We start from the raw sequence: 21096 nt of genomic DNA on the forward strand, positions 1-21096 counted from the left end.
CGCTCCGAGCAGGGTCATCTGGCAGTCTCCGGCCACCTAAATTAGGACCCGGAGACTGCCAGATGACCCCGCTCGGAGCGCCGCCCACCGGAGCAGCAGTGACGCGACGCTCGGCGAGGTAAGTAAGAAGAAACCTGACCACTGAGAAGCTGACTCGAGTATAAGCCGAGGGGGGCACTTTTCAGCACAAAAAATGGGCTGAAAAACTCGGCTTATACTCGAGTATATACAGTAATCAACCAAAACGGCAAAATAGCCATGTAGGGTAGAACAAAACCTTCATATGGTCAACAAGAAAAGGGTCCAACAGGTTCTGGGAAGGAACCTGTCCAGAGATCCTGGACAGAAAAACCAGCCACTCTTAGTGGGTAGGCCCGAGGCATTTACAACCCTGAACCCCTAAGATCAATAGCCAGATCAAGATGGCCAGACAACTAACCTCACTGAGCAAATCCTACCAGGAAAAACCCTGACTAAGCTAAAAGGGCTCTGAAAGACCCAAGGCTGTGGACAGTAGGATGATCTTCCAAATGCAGTGTAGAGCACACTGCATCAATAAGCCCAAAATGTATTGTAATACTAACTGCAAGAGACTGCAGCACCTCAAAAACAGTCTCATCAGAGATACTGTGGAGTATCTGAATTTGAGTTAGAGATAAACACTTCAACCAAAAGGCCCAGCTTGTTCTAAAGCCTCGGGAAGATCAAAAACACACTATGCAAGGGGAAAGCTCAGTAGCCTCTATGGTGGTGATCTGCAAAAAAAATGTATTTGTGACTGCAGGCACCTATGACAGCATATATACCCATCACTGAACCACTATTGGATGAAAAAAAATTTTTTAAACAGAACAATTGCCCAGATTCAGCGCTCTCTACTTCCAAATATTGTGACCGCATGGCAGTGATGCAGCTAGGCTCAAGGAACCAAAGCAGCATCTCAGATACTCACAAAACCAGGCAACTGGAGGCTGATGAGGGCCTGATAGCCAGAGATAAACAAGGTCAGGGGAGGAGGGCAGCAGGAAAGCTGAAAAGTGCCCAGTGGTTTAATTATATGAAGTAGCTCCCATTGCTATGCCCAATCAGGCTAGAGTCTTCGAGGACAGGGCAAGCACTCAAAGTCCGAAGTGCACCACTAGAGGAACCTAGTGCCCGAAGGTCAGATTCCAGGCTAAAAGTGGCACGGCATTCCAAAGTCAGGCTGCAGGAAAGGCTGACACAGATAGTTGCCATGTAAAAGCAAGCTCAAGCAGTAAGGTAGAGAGAAATTTTGATTGCAGTCAATAGAAGAAGAATCCCAAAAGGCAAAAAAAGATTGGTGAGACTCTCAGCAGAACTGAAGAAAAAAAAAAAAAAAGAAACTAGCTAAAAACCAAGGCATGCTGGGTAGAGGAGGGGTTATTCGGGGCTAGTCTAAGGATTTTTTCTGTTTGCCAGTTTCCAAAACCTCCTGTAGGCGGCAGTATATCCCAACAATATCTGTATTCCTAAGTGCCGCAAAGGACGAGAAAGAAAGTAATATTTTCATGAGTATTGGTCTATCATTAGCTCAAAGGGTATGTGGCAGGATAGAAATATTTGATCCGCTAAAGCAGACTTAATTTGGATATTTCATGCTCCAGGGCTTCAATGAACTGCATCACATGGATTATTTTCCCTAAACCAACCCTGTCTTTTCTCTAAAGCAGGAAGGTTTTAGGTGAATCCAGGTGAGATCTCTAGAAAAAAATAATAATTTACAAACCTGAATAAAAATGCAAAATATTTAACATATTTAAAAGGTATCTAAACACTTACCAGAGTCGAATCTTGCCATCTTTATGTCCTGTAGCTATGCAGTCTTCATAAGGATGGCATTTCACAACAGTGAATATATTGTTGCCACCCTTTTTGCTTGTTGCTCCTAAACTGAACCTGAATGAAACAGCACATTTTGCCATTAAGTATTTAGCATGATCATGCAGTACCGGCATACCATTTTATTTTCACCAAATATCCTTCATTTAAGCTTCCAACAAGATAAAAGCTTTGAATAAAATGGGTAGAGATGAATATTTCACTTTGAATTTGCGAGAGCAGTACATTTTCAGAATTTCCATAAAATCGTGTAGGATGCTTGCAATATCACTAGTGGAATGAAACACCTTTCAGAATAGTATTAAAAAGTAAGCAAAAATGTTTGAAACAGACCTAAAAAGGAAGATATGAACCCTAACAGAATTACATTTAGGGGCCCAGATCTAAAGCAGTAAGGCCATAAAAAATTAAATAGCAAATTGAGGTTAAATTGAGGTGATCAAAAAGGGATACCTACCTAGTTGGACTTCTGGTTAGCTAGTTTGTTACTTGTCCTACTCTCCAATTCACATTTGACTCTGGACTCTTGGCAGCATGAACTTTGGGTTACATTTTCAGTACTGTATCAAGATGTATTTATAAGCTGGGGATACTGGTATGTTTTGGTCCTTTCTGAGTAGGCAGGAGTGGTATTGTCACAGTATGTCTGCAACTATATGTGTATATGCTGGTTGTGTGATTATCTTGCCAAATGTTATGTTCTGTTGGATCCGTGACCCCAAGTGCGTAATATTTGGGTTAAAAACAAAGAAAATGCACATCCTGACACACTTATAAAGTACAGTAGTGCTTAATGCATCAGAACTTCACATTTCAATGAATGGAAATAAAATGCTGGATGGAGGAAAGCACACTCCCCCCAAAGAAAAAACAAATCAAGACAATAAACCATGTAGATAGTAGTGTCTTTTTTTTAGTTTTATTTGGTGCATGTACATACCCCAGCATTTCTGGCCACACAAGTCACTCAAACCCAATCTGAATGGTGCCAAGCTACATGGATGATTGGCGAAGAAACATCTTCAACATCATAGAACAAGTTCAGTTAAAAGAGACTAACTACTACTAGCTATACCGAGGCCTGGATAAATCAGAACCTTTTCAGACAACCAACCATGTATTAGCATATTAAGTCATCCTTACCTGAAACACTTTTTGTTTTTGAGATAATAGACCAAGAGGTTTAATCCATTCACTGTGGCAATATATTCATCCTTCACAGGAAAAAAAAAAAAAAAGGAATATATCAATTGCTAGGGTTGTATAGCGTTTTGGTATGCTATATGGTGTGGTATGCCTTTTAGCATTGCTCTTGTCATTTTATATATTGCTTCATGCTGGTACATACATGGCAGTTGTCAAACAATTACCACCACTTTTAACCAGGTTTCCATTGTAAAGGTGGTTGAACTGATTGAAGCAACCTATCGCAAACATTTTTAAAGTAACTGGTTGGTGGAAGACTGTCTTGCCCTCTGCTTTCATTTTGTTAGTAAGCTGGCTAAAAGTGGAAGAAATTGCCTAAAAATTTATGTTTGTATAGACGGTACAAACGTCAACTTAAAGTGGGCCCTTTAAGGATAGAAATATGTGAGCTGTCATTACAAACATGATTTTGAAAGTTTGTGCATCAGGGCAGTCATCCTTTTACTTGTTCACTACCTAGTGACTATAGGAACCATAATATTGCCAGCTCACAATTATTCTTTAACTACCTGCTGTCCGGCCGTTGTAATTAAACGGCCGGACAGCGGCTTCTTGAGGGCGGGTGGGCGTCTTTAGACATCCTATCCCGTTCCACTCGTGCCCGCCGATAGGCTTTGAATGTAAACAGCCAACGATGGCTGTTTACATACAAGTGTTCGGGCGTCTGTAGAGACACCCGATCGCTTGTAATATCCGGTTGGGTGTGCGGGCCCCCCCATCCGTCGCCGCCACTGCTGGCGATCCCAGGCTCCGCTGTTCCCGGTGTGAGCCCGGGACCAGCACAGCAGCTTTGCGGCTGGAGATATATATATTAGTGACAAGGATTACTATCCTTTCTTCTGGAATTGCTTAGATGTTTCACTTTGTTAGTGGCTACCAGGAGACCAATGTTGTGGCATAATTTGCCTGGGGGTAAGATCAATTCTCCACTTCAACAGAGGTCACTTTTATTATTAATAATGCTTATTATTGTAATTATTAATGCTCTGCTGCTGGTCATAAAAAAATTGCAAGTGAGAGGTGACAAAAGGATTCCAGGAAAAAGATGTTTACAGGTTTTTCTGATCCAAATCTACCACACATTAAATGCAAAGGTAAAAGCATGGGCCTCTTATGAAACCCATGTAGGGCTGCAGCAAATTATTATTTTCATGAATCAATTAGTTGGCTTTTTTTTTTTCTCAATCAGATTAAAAAAAAGAATAAATACCAACCTTAATTTAAAATAAAATACACAAATGCAGTGTTACAAAGTTTACTTCAGAATAAAACTGCATGCACACTTTTTTGCAATCGCAGTGAATTGGAATGCACGGCACTGCGGTACTGTGCGTTCCAGCGCGGGCGATCACACTGTGGGTAGTAGGCACGTGTGGGTTGCCATTGAAATGAACGACACTGCAACGCACCTGCCGCAGCAGAATTTGTCAGGCCAAAACTGGAAATTACATTTTTCCCACTTTTTTTTTTTTTTTATTGAATTGTAAGCATATGGCGCTTGAATTGCTTCAGCCAGGAATGACAGCTGCCAGTGGCAAGATTCCGCAGATGGAATCTTGTATTTACAGCCCATTGCTTGCTGTGCCCTCCCTCCCAGCATGGAGGAGAGAGCTGGGGATCCAACCAACTAAATTAATAATGAGAATAGATGACAACTATTCTCATTATTGATTATTCGATTAGTTTGTTGCAGACCTAAACCCACGCACAGGATTTGGCCAGGTTAAATCCAGAATGAAAAAAAAAGACTTGATGCCATGTCAAAAAAAACAAATCCCTCCGTTAAGGAGAACTGTGAGGGGAGTGGTTTCCACTCATCCCCATGGTTAGAGCTGACCTGCGACAAAGAAGCTGTCACACGTCGGCTCTTTTGAACGGGAAGTGAGCGAACACATACCGTTGCTCGCTCACTTTCTGATCCTCTGCCTGCAGAGACCGGTGACAGTCAGTCACCACTCCTCGCAGGGTTTCCCCCCTTCCCCCTCCTATCCTCCAGTGCCGAGTGGAGGAACAGACGGAGGAGGGTGCAGGCACAGCTGTCTCTGCCTCTCACGCAGCAGGGTGGATCCAGATAGTATTGTCGGGATTCGTCCCGGCTGCGGTGCTCTCAGTATATCGCGGGCAATAGCCCGCAAAATACTGAGTTTTGGGTCACGTGAGGAGGTTAGTATATGTCCTCCTGTGACCCTAAACAGAACTATGGGGAAAAACACTTACCCCCATAGTTCTCTTTTAAACTCTCAAACTTTTTATCAATAATGAATCCAGATCAAACAAATATACATTGCTCAGCAAATCATTGCTTTGCATTTTCACCAAAACACAATCATCATGTTTCTGAACAGCTGCTCCCAAGTCTCTCAGCTCAGCTTCCCTGAACTTCCTGTCCAGTACAAGATCCCAAACGACAGTGCAGACTCCAGCAACTGTTCATCTCCTGGCTTGAAGAAGGGAGGAGAGGGGGCCAGGGGGGAGGTGAGTAGCTTGATTTGCTGTGTTTGTGGAGACACGCAGCATACTAGCACACACAAGGGTGACTGCATAGCACGCTGCTTGAGAAAGGAGTCACTCTAAAACAAGAAGTCAGGAACAGTGCTCAGGGGACCAGCTGATTCTGCAGGAAACTGACAAGGTCATTCTCAAAAGGGTGAAGAGTTTGGAGAGGGCAGGAGAAGTGAACAATCTAGGACAACATAGATGAACTGGAAAGTGAAGAGTGAAGTGAGAATTTTTCAAAATCAGCTATGTTGTCCTGGATTGTTAACTTCTCCTGCCTTCTTAAGCCCTGGGTCACACCTAGGCGTATTGCATATGCGCGTCTGTCGCGTTTTTTTTACCGCGAGTCGCGGTAAAAAAATTGCTCGACATACGCGCGTTTCCGAGGGCTACTTGGCTGTATCCCAATGGAAACGCGCAACAAAAACGGCCCAAAGTAGTACATGTACCTTTTTAGGCGTGGGCCGTTTTGTAGCGCGATAGGGACAGGCGGAAATACGCCAAGGTGGGAACCAGACCATTGAATACAATGGGATTTAGATGTTTGAGCGTTTTGTAGAGCGTTCGCCGAGCGTAGAACGCGCTACAAAACGTTCAGGTGTGAACGAGGGCTTAAACTCTTCGCCCTTTTGTGAATAACCTTGAAAACGTTTAAGCATCAAGGAGTAGCATTCATTGTAAGTGATTTTAAGAGCATTTGATAAAGTTTAAAATCCTTCTGACTTTAATATCACTTAAAGGCTCATATTGCAATAAGGAAATTCAATGAAAGCAACACTAATTTATACAAAGCAATTCAACACTCACATCTCTGCCAACTGCTGTACATTTTGGTGATGGACGAATATATTCAGATATCACCGACATTTCTTTGGCTTCACATTCACGGTCGACTGACTTTGGTAGCTTTACAGAAACCAACTGAAATGTGTCTAAAAAATTAAATTAAATTACACACACAGTTGTTTTGATTAACAAAACATATTATTTAAGTACTGTTAACACCATTTTTTGACAGTGGTATGCCCCTTGCTTGGCCACCCTGAAAGCAGGGAGAAGCAATAGAGAACACAAAGCAGCCATGATCCTAACACTGCAGACAGCATGTTGCCAGCTACGTCTCAGCAATCCACTGCTTTGCAAAGTACTAGCCATAGTACACACACTTTCAAACCCAGCATGTGCCGAGGTGAAAACTACCTGCAAAATGCTCCCAAAAAGAGGCCATACTCTGTACAATACCAGAAAGGAAAATGGAGCTTAGCAGGTAAGAGGTTTCCAAAGCTAGAGCTGAACTGGGCCTACAGACAAAATAAGACACACTTCTACTCTCCCAACCCCTATACCATAAAGTAAACCTTTGGGGTCTGCTTTAAATTATGCACATCTTAACTTTTACAGTCATGGGCTGGCCTGCCCCCTGCCCCCATAACCTGTGCTATTTCTAACTAAATTATAATCTATTGTTGGGACATAAAAATAAAACATGTACAAGATTCAACAAACCTGAAGCTCCACCATTATTCTTCGGTACAATAGCATATACAAGGTCTTCTTTGACAGCAGTATACAAACCAAACAGTTTGACATCTATTATGAAATTCTAAAAAAAAAAAATAAAGTTTAAAAGAGTTATAAAAATAAACACCAACCATCAGTGAAAAGAAAAAAAAAAAAAAATCAAATAAAACAATAAAGTATATTAAATATACCTTAATTAGTATACCATCCATAAAATCCCATAATTTAATAGTACCATCCAACGAACAGGAGTAAAGCTGAAAAATAAAAATACATTTTCATTAAAACTATACAAAACAAGCAACCAAAACAAGATAACAGTACTAGTTACATTATGGAGACTGAAGAGGAGAGCTACGTGCTAGACTGAGGGCCTGTTCACATGAGATCAGGTGCGGATCTGCAGACTGATGCAGTGCGTTTTTGCCACGTTTTTGATGCGTTCCAGTAAAAAATAAATTTAAAAAAATTGTTTTTTTTGCTGGAGTGGGGCTGTTAGTATGTTAGCTGCAGTGCAGTGCACTTTTAATGCGTTTGCGCTTCCTGACCGTACAAAATGTGACATTCAGTATTTTTTCTGTCGTAAGCTGAACGGACTGCGCACGTGAGAACTGGAGCCCATAAAACACATAGGGATACATTGGGATGCATTTTGAGTGCTGCAGCGTACGGAGCCGGTCAGCACACAAAACGGACGTCGTGTGAACAGGCCCTAAAGCGAAAATTCCTTGGTTGAATTTACCATCCATCATCTACCACAGAAACACAAGCCTACCCGAACAATATGTTCAGAACATTCCAGTGTGTATCCAGCATAGATGGAAACCAGACAAACCTAATGAAATCCACCCAAATAATGGAATAATGTACAAACTCCAAGTAAGGTTATGGTGGAACTAGAACATTAACATCCGTGCTCAAAGCACTAATGCTTTGTAAACAGGAAAGTATTGCATAGCAATTAGATTTGACTCCTTAACCCCTTGCCGTCCGCCCGTTGTAAAATTACAGGCGGACGGCGGATGCTTCCCGATGATGATTTACCATGTCGCCAGCTGTTGTATACAAGCACTCGGCCGGCTCTACAGCCGTCCGATCACCTGTATTACCGTGACACCCCCGGTCGCTGCCGGTTATCATGGGCTCCGCTGTCTCTCCTGCGAGCCTGGGACCGGCACAGCGACTGCCCGTAGTGAGGAGGAGAGATCAGCATTTCCCCCACCGCTGACCTCTCTTCCTTCTCTCTCTAAAGTCGGAAGCGATGTCTATTACATCAATTCCGCCTTTAGTTGTCATTTCTCTGGCTGAGAGACACAGAAGTAGCTGATGGAGCAGATGTCTGCTTCATCAGCTTCTTTGGGGGTCCCTAGGTGACATTAGGGGTCTCAGAGACCCCTGATGTCTTTATAAAGAGGACCTGTCATTGCTTTTGGCTATCACATTGGGGGATTTTTAGCCCCCTATGTGATAGCAATCAAGTTTAAAAGTAAAAAAAATAAATGGTATAAAATTAATTTCAGTACAGCGTTGCATGACGGAATAAATGTCAAAGAAGCGCAGCGCTGAATACTGAAAAATGGCCTGGGCAGGAAGGGGCTTTAATACCCCAGTCAGCAAGTGGTTAAACTTTTAAACCTACTGGTAGCAAAACAATATGAAAGGGTCATGGTGTTATCAAAAGCTTGCTGGTTACCTGCAGGTAATTCCTTGGGTTCAGCTCAATTCCAGTCACCACAGCACTATGGCCCTGTAAGACATGAATGCATTCCTGTGTGGAAGTGCTAAAGACTTTGATGAAGTCCCCAGAGACACAGAAGAGAAACCTGTTAAAAAAGAAAAGAAAAAGGAAAGCACATTTACTGCTGTTGTAAAATGTGGAAAAACTTTTAAACACCCAAGAAAGGTAAATAACGGCCCTGGGAAATCAGACAATACTCCTGAGGGCCTCTTCATAAAGCTCTGAAATGTAAATTCTGGGCCTTTTCACAACTGTCAATACTATAATATTTTTATGCAAACAATGAGCTATTCCTGTTTCCTGACATTTCACTGCAAAAGTAGGGGTTCATTTCATTTAAAGTAAACCTGTGCTCTGTCCAAAAAGGGTAAAGCATTGATTCAAAATAATGCTGTCACCAGCAGCTGCAAAACCTCATGAGCACTTGCACCTATATTTTTTTTTAAATAAGTAAAGCGATATTTACATTTACACTATGGGCCTATTTATTCATCAATAACATAGTTACATAGTATTTGAGGTCAAATAAAGACACAGGTCCATCAAGTTTAACCTATTGCGTGTATGCATGTGATTCTGCATGTGTTTGCGTCCCTGTGTGGTCTTGTTTTAATAGTAGATGTGCCCCCGTATGTTACGGTCTCTTGGGAAATTGTCCAAATGCTTTTTGAATGATTCCACACTCTTAGCTGATACCACTGCTTGTGGCAGCAAGTTCCAGACCCTAACTGAGAAGAACCCCCTACGCCCCTTTTAAATCTTTTCGCCACCAGTTTTAGGTGGTGGCCTCTAGTCTTTGTTATGGAGTTTATAGTAAAAAGTTTACTGCTGATGCTGCTATCCCCATTGAACATCAAAATCATGCCCCCCCTTAATCTCAGCACTTCCAGCGTGAACATATTTAAGTTTAGTAACCTTGTCTCATAGCTTTGGTCCTCCATCCCCTTAATTAGTTTAGTTAACCTTGTCATAACACATTTTTTGAAGACAAAGCTTTCTTTTGGCAGTTTTATCTTACCAAAAAAGTGTTTTATAAGAAATGGCAAATAAAAAATGAAAGCAAAAAAAGTTTAAATATTAATGGTAAAAAAAGAAATCAGTAGAAAAATTAGTTTATTAGGGCCAATTATGGTTAGGATTAATATTGGGTTAAATAAAAACAGATCGTAGTTTTTTTTTTTTTCTTTACTTGTGCTGTTGCTTAAACTGAGGACAGATGCAGAATAAAGCAGAACTTCAGCATATAACCTGCCACTATTGTTTTAATTATAGAAGAGGGGACCCAAAAACAAAAGAAAAATCCACTTTAACGGTCATTCCTTAGATCTACATATGAGTGATATAATATTGCATTTCTGAATGACACCTGCAGACAATCTTCAATTGTCATTACACACCAAAGCGGCTGCAGTCACTCATATAATAATACAAAGCAAGCCTTGGGTGTCACTTTGACAACCAGGATTAGCTAGTACCTGGGATGGGGAGCAGTGGCAAGGTACAAAGAACAGGGCATAGGCGATACAACCTAGAACCTTTAGGATATATCTCCTATGCCCAAGTTCTTCAATCATCTGCTGCACTGTTTATCCACAGGTGCAAAGAAAAGGAGCCTTGTGTAAGCTCCATGGTGTGGCAGTAACTTAAAGTGACATTAAGGCCAAATTTCCACCCCTGTCCCCTACAGGGCTAATATAAGGACTTACCTTAAATGATGCTTCTTAATCCGATCATCATCTTCTTTCCAGGAGTTTTTAGCTGTCCCTCCAGCGCTGGTGCAGGTCTCCGATCCAGCGCTGACTCCTCTGTCCTCCTCTTCGCTCACATCCCACGTAGTCTGTGCGGGTCCACGCTGCTCCATATACTTCCCTTGTGTCTCTCCTCCTCTCCCGGGCGAACATCTAAACTGCGCATGCGCCCGCCCCAAGATCATTTTTTGTTGTTGTCGTTTTGCATATATCTACTGCTTGCTAGCAGTAGATATATGCAAAAACAAATGAGGGTTTAAAACACCCTTTAATTTCTACTAATAAAGAGAAAAAATAAATCACTTTACAACAACAAAAGTTGGTAACTGACTTATCAGCATAAATTCAGTGAAAAGAAAATGGATTACATTAAAGGGTTATTAAACCCTCCGGTAAAGTGCATGTGGGGTGGCTATGACATGTATAGAGGGATGTAACTGATGTTAAAGGGTTTTTAAACCCTCAGTTTTTTTGCATATATCTACAGCTAGCAAGCAGTAGATATATGCAAACAATTTTTTTTTTAACCGCTTTAAAAACTTACCCCGTCTTCCCCGCGCGCTCCCGTCCAAAAATCTCAGACGGTTGCAAAGCATCTTGGGGCGGGCGCATGCGCAGTTCAGATTTTCAGCTGGGAGACGAGGAGAGACACAAGGTAAGTATATGGACGGCGTGCACCCGCATGCAGACACCGTGGGTCGGGAAGTGCCAGCAAGAACAGAGGAGTCAGCGCTGGATCAGAGACCCGCAGCAGCGCTGGAGGGACAGATGAAAACGACTGGAAAGAAGAAGAAGAAGATGGGATTAAGAGACATCATTTAAGGTAAGTCCTTACCCTAACATTGGGGGGATGGAAACAAAAATACATAGTTTAATGTCACTTGAATGATTTTACATGGGGTTATTTTGATTCAACATTAGTTGCTCCACATACAATTTAAAAGATGAAGAGTCTACTGTACAATGAGCTGTGATATGCTAGAAATAATGTCTGAAGCTCTTGAGGGCCCTGTACACTGTTGCATTCTAACATACGCGTTACTGCAGAATAAAAGTAGTGCCTGTTCCCATCTTGGAGCATTTGGAGAAAAATACAACATATTGTTTTTATGCTGCATGTTACATACATGTAACATGCATTCTGATGTGCTGGCAGCATGTATTAATTAGCTTCATTAACTCTTTCCTCTTCTATGAACACAAGTCAATATGCATAAACAATGCATGTCAGCATACAAAGGAAATGCACGTTTATGTATGACAACACATCCGTCTAACACTACAAAAAAAAACAAGACATCTTTAAAGGTCTCTGGCACACAAATAAGCAAAATATGAAGATGACAGGCAATGAGAATGCACCTTCAAAAACAAGGCAGTAATTGCCGCTACCATACATCTGTCCTAAAAGGGTTCCCTGTATAGGAAACCTGTACTGAATGAAGCCTACTTCACTTTCTGAAAATGCCAGCTGCTCAGCAGCCATGCTCACCCAATGGATTTATTACTGAAACACTGATCAGCAGATCAGGAACTCTGTGTTCACTGTAACCTTATCTTCCCTCTGACCTAATCTGCACACTTGCCCCAAGTTAGTGACTCAAAAATAATAAATAATGAAGCCGGGACAGCCAGGCAACTGACATTTTCTGAAGGTAAACAACTGCAGCCTGAACACTTCTGCACAGGGTTCATGTATTCATGTATAATAAAGCGCTTACACAAATGATTAACACTGTGGACCTAAAAAAAAGTAAGAGGATAGTTACCAAACCTAACAGAAAACAGTTACAGAACAGTCAGCCAGCAATCTTTTATATATCAGTTTCCACTTACAAGGAATTAGCAGAAAACACAGCTCTACGATCATTAATGTTGCTCCCCCCACAACGAACTACACGAATTTCTTCCTCCTCCATCATTCTGCTCTGGAGTCCCTGCACACTTCACATGTGCTTACAGGGTGAACAGGAAGCTGAGAGCCGGAAGAACTACATACCATAGAGTGCAGGTGTAGAGAGAACGTCTGCATGCAGTCACCCCCGGCCTGCGTGCTCGCTGCCCTGCGCGTGCTCGCAGCTTAGAGTGCGCGCTCCCGATCCCGAGGCTGGTGTACTGGCAGGAAGAGGCGTCTGCCAAATGCCCTCGGACGTTATATTCCATCAAACTTCTGTGGATGGAGAAAGCCTGTCGGTTCTTCTTCAGCCGATTTCAGGACTTTTCATCTCATTCATAAAAATATCAGACTTCTATGCAGCAGCAGGAAGAACACTTTTCTGTCTGTTAAATGGATATCATGCTGATGGCTGAAGAGAAGCTCACCCATTTGCTGTAAACAACTTTCAATGAGTGGATTGAAAATGAATGTACACAGGATGGACACAATCCAATAATGAAATAATAAATGTTCTTCTGTCTCTTCATTCAGCTGACAGTGACATTAGTAAAGAGTGTCCCAGCATGTCATATTTCACCGTCACTGTGTCCCAGCATGTCATTTTTCACCGTCACCGTGTCCCAGCATGTCATATTTCACCGTCACTGTGTCCCAGCATGTCATTTTTCACCGTCACCGTGTCCCAGCATGTCATATTTCACCGTCACTGTCACCGTATCCCAGCATGACATATTTCACCGTCATTGTGTCCCAGCATGTCATATTACACCGTCACTGTGTCCCAGCATGTCATATTACACCGTCACTGTCACCGTATCCCAGCATGTCATATTTCACCGTCACCGTGTCCCAGCATGTCATATTTCACCGTCACCGTGTCCCAGCATGTCATATTTCACCGTCACTGTGTCCCAGCATGTCATATTACACCGTCACTGTCACTGTATCCCAGCATGTCATATTTCACCGTCCCCGTGTCCCAGCATGTCATATTTCACAGTCGCTGTGTCCCAGCATGTCATATTACACCGTCACTTTCACCATATCCCAGCATGTCATATTACACCTTCACTGTCACCGTATCCCAGCATGTCATATTACACCGTCACTTTCACCGTGTCGCAGCATGTCATATTACACCTTCACTGTCACCGTATCCCAGCATGTTATATTTCACCGTCACCGTGTCCCAGCATGTCATATTTCACCTTCACTGTGTCCCAACATGTCATATTTCACCATCACTGTGTCCCAGCATGTCATATTACACCGTCACTTTCACCATATCCCAGCATGTCATATTACACCATCACTGTCACCGTATCTCACCATGTCATATTTCACTGTAACCGTATCCCAGCATGTCATATTTCACCGTCACCGTGTCCCAGCATGTCATATTACTCCGTCACTGTAACCGTATCGCATCCTATTTCAATATCACTTTCACCGTGTACCTGTATGTCGTATCTCACCATCATTATCACCATGTACCAGTACGTCGGATTTCACCATCATTATCACCATGTACCAGTATGTCGGATTTCACCATCATTATCAGCATGTACCAGTATGTTGGATTTCACCATCATTATCACCATGTACCAGTATGTCGGATTTCACCATCATTATCAGCATGTACCAGTATGTTGGATTTCACCATCATTATCACCATGTACCAGTATGTCGGATTTCACCATCATTATCAGCATGTACCAGTATGTTGGATTTCACCATCATTATCGCCATGTACCAGTATGTCGGATTTCACCTTCATTATCACCTTGTACCAGTATGTCGGATTTCACCTTTATTATCACCTTGTACCAGTATGTCGGATTTCACCATCATTATCACCATGTACCAGTGTGTCATATTTCACCATCATTATCACTATATCCCAGCATGGCATATTTCACCATCACTATCACCATATCCCAGCTTGTCATATTACACCATCACTGTCACCATATCCCAGCATGGCATACTTCACCATCACTATCACCATATCCCAGCATGTCATATTTCACCGTCACCATAGCCCAGCATGTCATATTTCACCGTCACCATATGCCAGCATATCATATTTCACTGCCACTTCCATCGTATCCCAGCATATCATACTGTATTTCCCCATCATTTGTTTGCCGTGTCCCAGCATGCAGTATTTCACCTTACCTTACAGCCGGCAGCACACAAACTACTTCCACCATTTCCACATCAAGAAAAGGCACGGAGGAACCTTCAGCCATCCTCCTGGAAACCTAAAAATCAGGGATGTCATATATATTGGAGAAGATGCCAGATTTAACAGGCTTCCTGTACAACACTGCAAACCCTTCTCCAGCCCTCCAAGGGTCTATTTTACCCCGACAAGCTCCACGGACTTCTGGGGAATTGGCAAAACCACCCTCACTTTCCCATGATCAACTCCCTGCAACCCTGCAAGATTTCTAAATAACCCTGACAACCTACACTCACTTTAGGGATAGCCCCAAAACAACCCTTGACCCCCACCCCTGCCAACCATGCAATATATCATGGGAGGAATACCAGATTTCACAGCCTTCCCTTTCCGGACTCCAGGACCTCCCCTCTCCCCTATGCGTGTAAAAAGGACTCGTATGGCTTCGCCCAACTTCAGCAGAAGCCTCCTCATCCTTCCCGGGGACCTGCAACCCCAGAGGAGACCTTCACACGAATCTCCAGCAGTCTAAATTGCACCAACAGACTCCCCCCACTTCAAGTGTAGATTTACCATTAACCACCCCAGAGACCTGCAACAACAGGGATGCCAAATATCACAGCGGTATGCCAGATTTGATGGCCTCATCTTTCCATGCTCTAGGACCTCCCCAAAGCCCTCCGGGGGTGTTAATTACCAAGATGGCCTCCTTATACTTTAGGAGAATGTGCGCAACCATTGCAATTACATTTAATGGCAGCTCTGGCAATGGGGAGATATGGCAATGTGTAAGTGGTGACATGCTACAAACAAAGGGCAGCAACAAGTGTACGCGGTGGCCCTGGTATAAAAAAATGAAAAAACATTATCCACAGAAAAAAATACTGCATATTCCCCGCAAAAAGACTGTAAGCAATGATTCAGGTAACTGCAAGCAGCCTACGGACAAAGGATTCTACACTTAATTTTTGCTGCTGTCTGCCCTTCCCCCTGGGGGAGGTTTAAAGAATGGATATAATGAAATAAATATGAAAAAATAATATTCAACCTGCTTTTAGGTGCCAGGCAGGAGAAAGTTTATACCTGCAAAGCAGAGGAATTGCAGATATGCAGGCCTCTGCTGTGTGCAGCCCAACTAACTATCACATAGCCAATATGAGATAAATGCAACCTGACCTCTGCTTTGTCCTGCAGAACCTGCTCACCCCGTACTACCTCAGTATGCAGAACTTCTGCCTCGCACTTAAGGCTTGCCTGACATTTGTTTTTAAATAAAAGTGGCTGCCTACATTTAATGGCAGCTCTGGCAATGGGGGTCATCGACAACCATGTTGTTCATATAAGGTTAAAGGAGAACTATTAGGGGGGTGCTTTTCACTCACCTCATAGTTCTAGCCGACCTGTGACAATGATACTGTCACAGGTCGGCTCAGTAGATCGGGAAGTGAGCAAACACATACCGGCGTTCGCTCACTTCTCGATCCTGTCACGGCTCTCTGCCGTGACAGGGGAGGGGCTAGATTCCCCCCTCCCCCCTCCGATCCGCCAGCGCTGACTGGCGGAACGGACGGGGGAGGGGCGGGTACAGCTGGCTCTGCCTCTAGATAGGACGGGAGGACGCTAGTTTGTGTCCTCCCGTTACCCTAAGGAGAACTATGGGGAAAAGCCCTAACCCCATAGTTCTCCTTTAACTTGCAGCTGCAGGCAGGGAATGGCCCTGACTGCAGCTGATTGGAGCAGCGGAAGGGATATGCTTCCAGGTTCAGTCCAAACCTGAGCTCATCCTTATTAGTAGACTGTTTAAGTAAAGCCTCATGCCTCTGAATGCAGCTCTATTTGAACCAATGGGGTTGCTTTATTAAAGGCAAATAAGATGTTCATTGTGCAAGGGAATTTGCAATTTGAAGCAGAAGTTCCCTCCTAGATTTATGGATATGGTGAATTGTCACTTTTTGCAATACCCAATCACGTGCAAGAAAACAACAAAACAAACTGTATTTTTGCTTGCATGTGATTGGATGATGCAAGTCAGCTTCCCTTCATGCATTAAGCTAAGGGGAGACCACCACTGCAAAGTGCAAATTCCTTTGCAAAGTGCCTATTATTTACCTTTTGTAAATCAACTTCATAGTGTCCATGTACATTGTGGTGTTTAGATCCGTATTTTCATTTATGTGTATGCACGCGTGTACATGAATGCGTTTACGCGCATATGCTTCTACACAGTAAACGTGCATAAATGCAAGTAATTACGTGCCAAAACTTGTGTTTTTTACAGTGGATTTTTCTGACAGTCACTGGCAGAAAGATACAGCATAGATGGGGGTATTTAAATATGTGTGTGTGCCAAAGCCCTAATAGGGAATGATTTGGGAGCAAAAATACATTCTAAATGACATGTAATTTGTCACATGTACCACTAGATGTCCTTAGAGATCCAGGCCTCAAGTTACTCTATTTCATTCTAATACAGAGCTACCACCGTGTTTCCCCGAAAACTGTCTTATATTTTTTTGGGCTGAAAAAAAACGCACTAGGTCTTAAATTCGGGGTAGGTCTTATTTTTTTTTGTACAGCAATCCACACTTATTCATGTACAAAAATATGGTGATCAGGGCAATCAGGGGTGCTGTACCTTTGCAAGAGCAATTTTGTAACCAATCGCTGGCCAGAATGAAAAAAGCGAGCTTTCACTATGTATTCCTCACAGGCGGAGTGCATTTGGTATCACTCCGCCTGTGACAGGAGCCGGTGCTATAGAGGAAGCATCGGCTTATGTGGCTCTGCTCCCTGCGCTGCCGCCTCGCTTCCTCTAGCGCTGGCTTCGTTGGCACCTCTGATTTTCTCCCGCGGCTCTTCAATTTCCCCCTTATGCCACCACCGGCCCTGGGAATGGTCACAACTAGGTCTTATTTTTGGGGTAGGTCTTAATTTTTAGCAATTCCCCCAAATAGTACTAGGTCTTATTTTCGGGGAAACACGGTATATGTTGTACCCAGACCCTTAATGGGTTACAAGACGCAATAGATACAGATGCATATATGTTTTATTTTTTCATTTATATTTTATGGATTCTGTTAATTTTGATAAACCACTGTAGAGTGCATATGGGGTGGCTATGACATGTATAGGGGGTGTAACTCAGGGGCTGACTGGCAACTTTTAGCCCAGGGGGCAAGTACAACCCAGAGGCCCATGGTGCGGCAACTTGACCCACCCTCCCGCTTTGCCTCTTCCCCCGCCTTCTCCCCGCCCGTCTGCCACTTTTGCTATCCATGTAACAGTAGTGTGAATGTATTTATCGGTTTAGGAAATGTAAAGCACACTGGTAGTGGAGGGATGCCACGTCAGGGCTGTGCGCGTGCATGCCTGCTGCGACCCTGGTAGTTCTGCCACTAACTCAGAAATACATTGTACAGCATTGCAGAATGGCATTGGCTTTAGAGAACTACAATTCCCAGCAATACATTACTCAACAATGCAGAATACCATCAGCTATAGCGGACTATAAATCCCAGCAATACATTGCACAGCGCAATGCAGAATAATATGAAGCTACATACTCTGTTGCTCAGCATACCGAGGCGATCCGCGCTGGCTGTACCAGGTAGACGCGGCATGTTAGAGCGCCCCCTGCTGGAGCCTCCCGAGCACCTCCTTGAGGAGCAGCGGCCGCACCATTCACAGAGCCGCGTCGGATGCGGAGGGCGGGCGGCTGGCCGGGTGCAGGTGGCAGCGGCCGTTCGCGATGGCATCAGAGAGGCCCGGGGGGCAATTGCCACCCTGCCCAGTCCGCCCCTGGTGTAACTGATGTTAACATTTTACAAGCTTATTTTGGCTTCACTATATTCTTTCAGAAGTTATAGTACAGAGGTAAGGCACCCTAAAAAATTGTATGTGATAATAAGATGTGATGCCAAAGTTCTCTTCAAAAACTTTCAATAACGGGCAGCACAATGACTTAGTGGTTAGCCTTGCGGCATTGGGGGTCCCTGGTTCAAATCCCGGTCAGGCCACAATATGCAAAGAGTTTTCATGTTCTCCCTGTGCTTGTGCGGGTGTACTCCAGTTTCCTCCCAGATACCAAGGACATGCTGGAAGGTTAATTGGCTCCTGTCTAAACTGGCCCTGTATTTGTGTACAATAGATTATTGTGTACAATAGAGTAATTAGATTGTGAGGGCGGGGACTGATATGAATATGCAGTGCTATAAAAAATTATAAAATCTTAGACAAAAATATATCAATGCAACATTTTTTCCTGCTAGGAAAACACTAAGTATTCTTTGAAAGGTTCAGATTAGCATCTTCAAAGGCAAGTCAACAATGGTAGCTCCCCTTTACAGAAGCATTCTTTTTGTAGCAGTCAGTTGTGGTGTTCTGAGAGCGCCCTATCTGATGTCATAAGAACAACACTAACTTTTCTGCGAAGAGAACTGAGACAACACTTTAGGAGCCATTCGTCCTGTGAAAATGATTGTACATTTGTTCCATGCAAATGGGGCAGAAACAAATATTATTAGCGTATTTTCTTGTTAGAGAACTTCATAAGATTAGAGTGAATCAGAGAAATACCGCATTATGGCCACTAGATGGAGCTAAGGATCATAGGTAATAAATATTAATACTCGGCTCCATTGCTCCATAATGCAGTGTTTTCCTAAATGCACATAATATAACTAGTTATTAAGAATAATAAGTAATAACACAGTAGAGTGTTGATACGTAGAGTATATGATTGCCTTAGGGGATCATTAAATATTTTTTTCCTCTGTTGGAGCAAACTGTACCACGCTTTATAAGGTGTTTTTTTTTTACTTTCTCTGGATCAACTGTGGGTTTAGGATTCTGTGGATTCAGTTTTTTTAGTTTATTTATTTTACAAATGGTCAAACTCGATGGACTGACTACCTAAAGAGAGTATTAATGGCAGGGAAAGTCTGGCCTGTAGCAAAAGGAGGTAAGCAATGGCAGGCAGCCTTCATAAACAGTATATCTCTCTACATTTATTTTCTTTGAAATACAGCCCCACTTTTCACCTCACCTCCACACTCACCTTTCCCATCCTATAGATATGCCCCACTATTGATCTCAGATCAGCCAGTGACCATCTTCAGCAGCCATGGACTACATTGGCCTCAGCTAGTCCTCTTCACTAATCCAGCTAGTCACAATGTAATCAGCATGTACGGCTGTTTTTATATACGACCTAAGGCTTCGTTCACACATTAGGGGTTTGCCGTCACTGGTTGCCAGGAGCTCGGCGGGATGCCGACCAGAGGGTCCCAGTTTGCTAAGAGCTGGGTGGCGAGATGCAGAGTCCTTACACCTGGCTCAGGCGGAAAAAAGGCTGGGGACCCCTCTGATCGTAAGCACCAGAAGATATATTTACAGGTTCAGGCGAAGATTTTATTCTGGTAATAGATACTCATTTATACTTCATTTGACAGCACAAGTGGCTTCTATTGTCTCCATTTTTAACTAACATTAAATTTTTACTCTTTAAGGCAGGAGTGGGCAACCTTGGCATTCCAGCTGCTGAGAAACTACAAGTCCCATGATGCATTGCAAGCCTTTGTCAGGAACAGGCATGACTTCCAGAGGCAGAGGCTTGATGACACTTGTAGTTTCTCCACAGCTAGAGTGCCAAGGTTGCCTACCCATGCTTTAAGACCGACTTTTTGTATACTTTATCATAAGCAGCAATTCATCAGCTTACCCCTTTATATAGAAATTATTCTTTTCCCAGTCACCAAAAGTTTGTGAATGCACTTGGGCAACTGTCCCTGCTGTCCTTGTAGTAGCAGGATGTGATTTGAAGTTATTATGTTCCGCAGACATATTGGTGCTAGCAGTAATCTTATGACTGCGGTTTATGTTCATTACTTTTCTTCAACAGTGTGTCAGCATACTAAAATAAAATTGCTAATGATTACTGTGTAGATATTCACAGAGTGTGAAACAAAAAATTAATCCTCTGTTTTTGCATGGATTGTTCAATTCAAACAAAGCTGACAATGGCAGGGATCATGTCTGTCACGAAAAAGAACTTCAAACATTTGGCTTCAAAATTGCTTTATTATGCATCAAAAAGCAACACTAGAATAAATGAAATAAATAAGATTTTGCACTGTTGCCATTTGCATTCGAAATATAATTAAAGTCATTTGAACAATACATTCAGCACGGTCTATAACCTTCTTTACAACTTGACATACAATGACCAACATGTAATACTAATGCAAATAAAAAAAAAAAAATAGGAATTAAATAAATATTCTTTAAACTTAACGCAGCTATATTCTGCACAAGTCAAATCACAAAGACCTGTGTTTACAATTTGTAAAACATCTGCAAGACAATCATTCTAATAATGCAAATAAGCAGGGCCGGATTTCCCACCAGGCCAACCAAGGCCCGCCTTTGGGGCAGCAGGGAGTAGAAG

At 42.8% G+C, this 21096-nt stretch overlaps 1 protein-coding gene across 1 annotated transcript in view; it reads right to left on the minus strand.

Annotated features, from left to right (window-relative positions):
* The window catches only part of WDR75 (WD repeat domain 75), a 55740-nt gene extending 43202 nt beyond the window's left edge, over nucleotides 1-12538 (minus strand). The window contains exons 1-7 of the mRNA XM_018570665.1: nucleotides 12406-12538; nucleotides 8777-8906; nucleotides 7275-7340; nucleotides 7069-7165; nucleotides 6370-6494; nucleotides 3004-3074; nucleotides 1801-1917 (exon numbers count right to left, since the gene is read on the minus strand). Coding sequence (XP_018426167.1) covers nucleotides 1801-1917; nucleotides 3004-3074; nucleotides 6370-6494; nucleotides 7069-7165; nucleotides 7275-7340; nucleotides 8777-8906; nucleotides 12406-12491 — 692 coding nt within the window. The 5' untranslated portion in view covers nucleotides 12492-12538. The remainder of the gene's footprint in view (nucleotides 1-1800; nucleotides 1918-3003; nucleotides 3075-6369; nucleotides 6495-7068; nucleotides 7166-7274; nucleotides 7341-8776; nucleotides 8907-12405) is intronic.
* Nucleotides 12539-21096: the final 8558 nt, after the last annotated feature.

The sequence above is a fragment of the Nanorana parkeri genome, unplaced genomic scaffold (genome assembly GCF_000935625.1).
Source record: "Nanorana parkeri isolate BGI_ZX_2015 unplaced genomic scaffold, ASM93562v1 scaffold1569, whole genome shotgun sequence".
NCBI classification, from domain to species: domain Eukaryota; kingdom Metazoa; phylum Chordata; class Amphibia; order Anura; family Dicroglossidae; genus Nanorana; species Nanorana parkeri.